At 43.0% G+C, this 9,296-nt stretch overlaps 1 protein-coding gene across 1 annotated transcript; it reads left to right on the forward strand.

The window, feature by feature from the left end:
* The first annotated feature begins 720 nt into the window (after positions 1-720).
* On the forward strand, positions 721-2,295 carry LOC123403423 (dirigent protein 4-like). Its single transcript, XM_045097364.1, has 3 exons — positions 721-1,158; positions 1,650-1,839; positions 2,074-2,295. Exons 1-3 carry the CDS (start codon positions 809-811, stop codon positions 2,101-2,103), a joined length of 570 nt encoding a protein of 189 aa, XP_044953299.1. The 5' UTR covers positions 721-808; the 3' UTR covers positions 2,104-2,295.
* Positions 2,296-9,296: the final 7,001 nt, after the last annotated feature.

Consider the following 9,296-nt stretch of genomic DNA (forward strand, 5'->3'; position numbering starts at 1 on the left):
GTGTGGCAACAAATTCTTACGTGATATGTTTTGTCAAGGCCGCTACGGAAAAACCAGCAGGGCGGAAAGAAGAGGTCAGTGAGAAGCTTTTGGCCATGTATGGTTTCCTATGTGGCATGCACGTCGTTTGCGTCTCCAATCTAAGAGGTAGATCTGGTCAGATAATTAAATGTCATTTGATCAACTATGTATCTAGCTTACGCGGCAGCGTGAATCCTTGGATTTGAACTTTATATTGTAGGAGTAATGAAAGTTTGCTCGTTCGTTTAGGTGCAAACCTAGGCTGCAGCTCTTCCGAAGATATAAATCTGAAAAAAGGATAAAGTCCAGGACTTGCAACAAAGAACAAACACCTTCTATTTATTAGATGTAAAGATAAGAATGGGAAATGTCATTTTAGTCTTTGCCAATGCTACGTTACCATGTAGGCAAAGTAATTCATATTGTATGACCAGGAAAGAATAGGTAGTATATTTCCTCAAAAGGCACTTGACCTTTGTGATCTCTTAGGGTTGATACATGTACAAGGAATTGTTCAGCCACACTTGTGCAGTTGTATGTCTATCCTAAATCGAAATGCCAGCTAAAAGAAGAAACTAAATGGATATGGAATGGATAATCTCAAAGAAAAAGGAGAAAAAAGAGGATATGTAACGAATATGGTAGCTAGTCCTCGAGCACTACAAATAGTACCTTAGACTCACGTGTTTCTCACAGAGCTAACACACAACAAAGGAAACAGTCAGTTTACGTACACACCTCCTAGCTTACCATCTTCTTATTTTGCCAGCCAAAACCCTAGCTAGCCATGGCCAGCCATAGCCTGCTTGTACTATCTATGATCTTGGTCCTGCATTCTATTATATCCATGGCATCTGCATCCCTTTCCTGTGTTCTTCAGTGTGAGTCCGAGGTAAACTTGCACTTGTACTTGCACCAAATCGCCTCCGGGCCGGGCACCAACCAGGTAGTAATTGTTACCTCCAGCAAAGCATCCGATTTTGGTCTAACTTCCGTCACCGACTGGGCTGTAATTGATGGACCAAACCCTGCTACTGCCACCATTGTTGCCCGTACCAAAGGCATGCAAGTGCAGGCTGATGTAGCCGGTCCAGGCTGGTTCAACTACTTCAGCATGGTGTTTGAGAAAAACTCCAGGTCATTCTTGCATACTTCTGGACTAATACAGGTTTTAGTTTATCATTTAGGGCTACCGCCTTGATCCGCATGTGGTCCTTACTCACTCCTGTGGAAACCAGGGAGCCCTTGGTTACTGGGTGTGTCCGATGGGAGATGGTAGCTCAGGTTATCTTCAACCGATATGGATGGCGGCATGCTAATAGGATTGGACCATAGTATTTGTTTGCTGATGGATATCGTCGGTATTGGCGTTGATCGCCGTGTAACTCCTTTTCTTGTTTTCTTCTTTCTTTGTTTTCTTGGACTGCTTTGTAATTCACTCAGACTACCTCATTTTTATTAATAATATGGCTGCATGCATCACTCGATGCAGAGGCCGGGGCGATGCCTCCTTTTCGATTTTTTTTTAATATTTTGGACATGCTCAGTTACGTACAAAGGTCTTATAAACACAAGATTATTCAGTTTCATATGATACTACATGATATTAACCTACAAAACTATATCAGGTACAATGGATCATCTTTCGAAGCCATGGGGATCAACTTTCAAACAGGCCAAGGTCAGATGGCCATTATGGGTGGGACTGGAGAGTTTGCTATGGCACGTGGGATCATCAAGTACAACGCACTCCCCAACCCCCCTACGTTCCAAACTATTAAAGAACTTAATATCCGCGCATTCTATGTCAAACCTGCTGTAAGTACATACATCCAACCAGTTAATTTGGTTATTATGTAAATAAGCACGTAATTTCAAAGCCAGTTCACTGACAAAGCTAGGTTTTAGTCATCAGGATAAACATCATGATACCATGTGGACATATGGACGTAAATTTTCATCAGTTTCTTAATGACTACTCCGTCCGTCCTATAACGTAAGACATTTTTTGACACTGCATTAGCGATGTTGATTATACTTTTTATTTCACAGGATACTACATCTGGCGGGGCCATCCAGTAATAGGTTGAAAACCTACGTGGACTGTAGCTACCCATATACGGATAGCTGTGGAAGGAACTATACAAGCTTGTCAAGCAATCTGTGGATTTTTAGCCTGGGATATTCTATTTAATTATCTGAAAATCAACGTCTGTGTGTTTATTATTGTTATGATATATGTTTTGTTTTGTGCCAGAGATCATTTCTCATCAATGTGCATCAGAAAATAAAGTTTGGTTTGTGTAGTCAGTGTGAATGTCAAGAATCGTACTCCCATCCCACGGATCATTGCTTATTGCACACTTGAGATGAGCTACATTGATGACCTATATATAGCATGTCTGAAATTGGTGCAATAATTGGTTAAACACAAGAGAATGAATGGATGACATGTACATTGATGACCTATAGTAGCACCTAAGCTTTGCTATCACAAAATGTTCTCTCACATGCCACGATGTGATAACCCCGCATGGAATAGTTGACTTACACGTGTTGGATATTCCAGCAAAAGATTCATTCTTACATGTAACTAAAGGAAAACCAGCAATATATTACGAAAAAGGTAGAACCATTTGTCAGTGATATATAAATCCATTGGACGTTGCAACCTCCTTAGATAATTAATTTCATTGAAACCAACTTTAGTATTCCTTGGGTCACTATTTTGTGCCCGAAGAAGTTTGCCAACGGAACAACTATTATTACAATCGTAGAGAGCTTGACACATCTAGCATGGAGCAACTACACAACCTTCCGAAACAGTTCTGCTTCTGTACAAACCCCCTAAAACCTCACGCTTGTTACAAGAAGTTTAAAGCCAGTGGAACCAACAAGTCCAAGTGGATAATTAGCTACGTGAATTTATAAGAGTTAGAGGCAGATTCAATTTTTAAAAACATGTTACAAAATGATTTCAAAATTCCAAACATAAAAAAAATAAAACGTGCACATTTTTTGCCTATGTCAAAACAATTTTGGAAAAACAGAAACAAGATTCACAAATGAACATTTTTCACAATGAGGGACAATTTTTCAAACATGAAATATTTTTGAAATCCAGAAGAAAAATTTAAAAGACATTTTTTGGAAATTATAAACAATATTTGTACAACAATAACAGTTTATGAAATTCTCTGAACATTTTTGAAATTTTCTTAATAATTTTACAAAACATGAACCTTTTCTGAATTTTCATTTTGCAAGACGGTAACTTTTTAGAAGTTTGAACATTTTATAAATTAGTCAATAAAATTCTAAAAATGCGAACATCTTTTGAAATTTGGGATTCTAAAATTTCTCAATTTCCGAACATTTTATGATTAGAAGCAAATTGCTTAATTTTTAGTGTTATTTTTTTAGTGTTGAATTATTTTGAAGTAATTCGGCCGGTCCCACTAGGAGGAGGGGGCGCCGGGTGGAAATGGGCGGGCCCAGTCGGGCGTTTACTCCCCATACGTGTATACGTTCACTGGGTATGATATGTGGAAGGTTTAAATTATCATTTGTATGAGTTGCGAGGGGGGTTGTATCGACGTGCGAAAAGCATACCTAGCCTCGCGTGAAAAATAAAAATATTGTTAAATACGCAGCGCACTTTCCTTTTCACGTGAAAAATAAAAATAATGTTATTATTAGAGAGGCCATCATTGCCAGCTTGAAATTGATGCATGGATACAAGGAGGGTGATGTTCTGGTAATAGATTAATAGCTCTAGGTCCCTTTTTCTCGTGTTGCCTTGAAGAGCTTTGGATCCAGTTTGCACGTTTCATGGACTGGACGCTCGTGGCATTGCGGTCGGCAGGTGCCCGTCCGGTAATGTGGATGTCTATGTAGCTTTCTATAGGTGGCAGCGATGGCAGCTCCGAGCGGAGTCAGGTTTGCTGATGGTTTTTGGTAGTCGGTCTCTTCCAGTATTCCGCTAGCTAGCCGAGAAGCCGTCAGGTCAATGCATTATGAACAACACTATACTAGATGCATACTTGCATAGATAGCAAACCAAATTACTCACCTAGTACACTATTTGAAGCAGAAAAGATGCATGCCCTTACTATGTGATTTCCACCCTGTTTACTCCCGCATAGATTGATGGAGTTCCCTGGAATGTCAAGTGGCCCACGTCCGCTCACGGACCATTCTTGGTATTTCGTTCCCCATGCCGCCGCTGCGAGCGATGCATGATCGGGTAAGGTTCTTTTCTATTCGAGGCTACCGTTTTGATGACTCTGCTAGTGTTGCTCTAACATTTTGATTCCCTCTGTGCAAGAGTACTTTGAGCTAGATATTACCCCTTTGTTAACATATCAAACTGCACCTTGAAGAAAGGATCTTCATTTGTGTGGCAGAGTGTTTTGCATGGATTCAAACTTTCAAGAAGGGGAGCATTTGAAGAGTGGGAGAGGGTTTAAAGATAAACATTTAGGAAGACTGTTGCATTCCTAACATTCCTTCCAAGAAATTAACCATGGTGCGAGGTAAGGGGTTTTTGACATATGTCAATGATATAATAGATCCCGCCTCCGGTGGATGCAATCAATTGCGCGTGATAACTTTTGACAGATCGATGCATAGTGAATTCTACAGGTCCCACTTGCATACCATGAAGAGGAGGGCAGTATCGCCTGGCGTTTTACAAAAAGTGGCACCTTTAGTTACAGTCAGCATCTCATGTCGAATGGGATGCTCGTTTTGGAAGTAAACAACAAAGTGACGAGGGAGTAACTAGTTTGCTTAACCATCCAGTATGGAAAAGGTTTGGAATCTGAAACTACCAGTGAAGATAAAGATATTTGTGTGGAGGTGCTTGCACAATACAATTCCTTTCCTTTGTACACTCGCCAATCGCCATGTGGGTAATACTGCTCAATGCCCATTATGCCAATGCAGTCCCAGGGATATTAAGGACATGCTTTTCACATGTGGTCGAGCGAATAGTATATGGAGATATATGGGCTTGCATGAAATAATAGACGAAGCTTTGGTCGTGGACCGATCGGTTGCAAAGGTGCTTGAGTTCCTCTTATCTTAAAATAAATTCCAACACCTTTGCAACAGTGAGATAGTTGCAACTATGTGCTGGTACTTGTGGTCGCAAAGAAGAGAAGTTGCGAGGGGAGAATAGGTGCATACAATTGATGACATAGCACTGGTAATACACGCCTTATGCCTGAACTTTGTTCGATCAGCAAGAAAGCCAGAGTTACATGATCGCCTGAATGGATGGAAGAAGCCACCATTTGGATTCCAAATCCTCAACATGGATGCATCCTTTTCTGATGATGAAAATTCTGGTTCATGTGGAGTTGTGGTACATGACCACTTGGGAGGTTTTGTCGCTGCAACAACTGATCGTCTAGAGCATGTAGCTGGTCTGGTCTGAGCCGAAAAAGAAGTGTTGCATCAAGGTCTAATAATCATTCAGAGCCTTGGGTGTGCCAACATAATGCTCCAAACTGATAATGTGACCATGGTAGAGGCATTGAATTTAAACGAGGGTTAATCAATGATTGCAGCACCAATACTCAATTAATGTCGAACTCTACTTTCGAATTTCGGTGATATATTTGTTGAACATTATAATAGGGAACCAAAGCTGGTCACTCAAGAGCTAGCTTGGTTTGGGAGGAGTAATCCACCGACTTTGTGGTTGGATACATCTCAGCTTTATTATTCCCTTGTTAGCAGATGATTTAAGTTGGATCTGAGTTAATAAAGCTAGCCATGAAAGTCTCCTAATAAAAAATGATTTTTTGCTTCAACCATGGTAAGTAAAGTGCTACTCTTATTGTAGGTGGTAGCGGTGGCGGTGGTGGTGGTGGTAGATGTTGAATGATCCATTTTGACTGAAATTTAGGTAGTGGTGGAGGTGGTGATGGTGATGGTAGTGCTAGTATAGTAAGTGGCAACATTGGCAGTAGTAGCAGTATGGTAGTAGGAGCACCACCACCACCACTATCAATGTTCTGGTCTTTAATCTAATATATCATATGAACGGGAAACAAAATATGGTAAAACATACAAATGTCATATGCCATGCGTGTTGTACTTCCAAAAGAAATTACCGTCAAGTAATACTTTATGACAAGGTGTCAAGAAAAGGTTCAATTTTTTTATTTGACAGCAGGAAAGGTGCAAAATATATGACAATTACACATCCATACCATAGGACATAGGTCTAGGTAGATGGTATGGAGTGGATACATACCCAGCGAACCTATTTGCCGTCCTTGATTTTATTCGTAGAGGTGGCGGCGCACTTGCGGCTGCACTACTCTCTTGTTAGCCTCATGCAGTCTGCGCAAGAAGAACTACCAGAGAAGCACATGTCCCATGACACCGGCAATTAGACATGTCCCATAACACCGGCAAGATTGCGAAGCCTAGCACCACACCCTCATGAAGCCACTCTGACCGAAGATAAGGGAGCACACGACCAGATCAATTTCGATCTAGATATCCAGTAACACCATGGATCTTATCTGAGGTAATCAAACTAGTAGAGAATATTATTTGTTATATTTCACTACTCCTTTATTTCTTTTATCATGATATGACATAAGCGCTTATCAATTATTTATAGACGTCTCTAAATAAAAATGTGTTGTTAGATGTAAACTTTAATATTTTACGTTTGTATATTTATAGATGCGTACATAATTATTATCCGTAAGGGCCTATTTTTAAACTTCTCCCTAGGGCCCCGGAAAATATAGAGCCGGCCCTGGCTGGAGAGGACAAGAAGAATGTATGGACCAGATGACCACGCGGGTCATCCGGTGTTGCGCGAGTGACGGCCACCGCCCATTGGACTCAGATCAAATCAAAACAGGGGCCGGACCGCCGCCTCCTGAGCACGACTGCAACATCGACAACCGGCATTCCTGAAGCGTGTCGTGGCCGCGGCCCGTCGGTCCAGATCGGGCCCTGAATAGGCCCGCTGCCGCCATTGCACCATAGTAGCATCTTGTGCTGCCGCACGTCATGTTCATGTCCGCAGGCTACCAACTCGCTTACGTCGCCGAGCATCCCCGCCCAGATGCACCACAAGTGCGTGTCTCCACCGCCCTCCACCTTCGCCGATAAAGACTGAGGAAGGCTTGGCTACGGTTAGGAAGATCCACTAATGGAAAACGGGCCTTTGGCCTGGACCCTTTAGTCCCGGCCTGCCTCTGGGCCGGGACTAGAGGCCCGGCCACGTCGCCCCAAATCGCATTGCCTCCCACGAGGCTTTGGTCCCGGCCCGTAAGGAGCCTTTAGTCCCGGTTTGTGTCCCAAACCGGGACTAAAGGGCTACGCGGTGTGCAGCCCGCATGTGCGCCTCCTTTAGTCCCGGTTTGTGTCTCAAACCGGGACTAAAGTCCTCTGCCTATATATAGCACAACCCCCCTCTCCCCTCTTCCTTGCATTTTTCTTGGATGGAAGAGTGTGGGTGTGTGCTAGCTCTCCATTTTTTTCATGCACTAGAGGTGTTTGTTGAAATGTGTGTTAGAGCGATGCCGCTTTAGTTCACCGAACACAACTACGATATGAGATGCTTGAGCCACGCTTAAACCTCTTCCTCTTTATTTCTACTTATTCTAAAAGGTTAGCAACTATATTTCCTCGTTTAGACCGTGCGGTACTAATTTTTAGGATCGTGATTGTATTTGATATACTGTCGTATAACGCAGATGAGCCATCCATGGATGTATGGTGATCGACGCACAGCCGCTTACACAGAAGGCGTGCATTCTTTTCGAGATGCAGCCGATGCGAACAAGCATGGTGGTGGCTTTATGTTTTGTCCATGTGTTGAATGTCGGAATGAGAAGGATTACACTTCCTCAAGAGTCATTCAGAGCCACCTGCTTCGGTCCGGTTTTATGTCGGGCTATAATGTTTGGACCAAGCACGGAGAAAGGGGGGTTATGATGGAAGACGACGATGAAGAAGAAGAGAACGATGATGACAACTACCGATCTATGTTCCTTGAGTATGCTGATACCGCAATGGAAGACAATGAAGAAGAAGATTAGGATGAAGAAAGGGAACCAGATGAGCCCGCTGATGATCTTGGCCGGCTCATTTCTGATGCACGACGAGGTTGCGACACAGAAAAGGAGAGGTTGCAGTTCGAGCAGATGTTACAGGACCACAACAAATTGTTGTACCCAACTTGTGAAGATGGCCAGAAGAAGCTGGGTAGCACACTGGAATTGCTGAAGTGGAAGGCAGAGACCGGTGTGACTGACTCTTCATTCGAAAAGTTGCTGGTACTGATGAAGAAGATGGTTCCAAGAAAGAACGAATTGCCCGCCAGCACGTACGAAGCAAAGAAGCTTGTCTGCCCTCTAGGATTAGACGTGCAGAAGATACATGCATGCCCTAATGACTGCATCCTCTACCGCGGTGAGAAGTACGAGAATATGGATAAATGTCCGGTATGCACTGCATTGCGGTATAAGATCAGAAAAGATGACCCTGGTGATATTGAGGGCGAGCCACCCAGGAGGAGGGTTCCTGCCAAGGTGATGTGGTATGCTCCTATAATACCACGGTTGAAACGACTGTTCATAAATAAAGATCATGCGAAGTTGTTGCGATGGCACATGGAAGATCGTATGAAAGACGATAAGTTGAGGCACACCGCTGATGGTCGGCAGTGGAGAAAAATCGAGAGAGAGTTCCCGAGATTTGTAGCTGACGCAAGGAACTTATGGTTAGGTCTGAATACAGATGGCATGAATCCTTTTGGGGAGCAGAGTTGCAGTCACAGCACCTGGCCCGCTACTCTATGTATCTACAACCTTTCTCCTTGGTTGTGCATGAAGCGGAAGTTCATTATGATGCCAGTGCTTATCCAAGGTCCAAAGCAACCCGACAACGATATTGATGTGTACCTAAGGCCATTAGTTGATGAACTTTTACAGCTGTGGGCCGAACCAGGTGTACGTGTGTGGGACGAGCACAAACAAGAGGAATTTGACCTTCGAGCGTTGCTTTTCGTAACCATCAATGATTGGCCTGCTCTTAGTAACATTTCAGGACAGTCAAACAAGGGATACAATGCATGCACGCACTGTTTGGATCAGACAGAAAGTATATATCTAGACAAATGTAGAAAGAATGTGTACCCGTACAATCGTCGTTTTCTTCCGCCCAAGCACCCCTTAAAGAAAAAAGGCAAGCATTTCAATGGCAAGGCAGAACCCCGGGGGAAGCCTGTCATCCGTACT

Source organism: Hordeum vulgare, chromosome 1H (assembly GCF_904849725.1).
Source record: "Hordeum vulgare subsp. vulgare chromosome 1H, MorexV3_pseudomolecules_assembly, whole genome shotgun sequence".
NCBI lineage: Eukaryota > Viridiplantae > Streptophyta > Magnoliopsida > Poales > Poaceae > Hordeum > Hordeum vulgare.

Coding starts and splice junctions, on each gene's coding strand:
- LOC123403423 (XM_045097364.1), top strand. CDS start 809: ATGGCCAGCCATAGCCTGCTTGTACTATCTATGATCTTGGTCCTGCAT. Junction 1,159..1,649: donor GTGTTTGAGAAAAACTCCAG/GTCATTCTTGCA, acceptor AAACTATATCAG/GTACAATGGATCATCTTTCG. Junction 1,840..2,073: donor CATTCTATGTCAAACCTGCT/GTAAGTACATAC, acceptor TTTATTTCACAG/GATACTACATCTGGCGGGGC.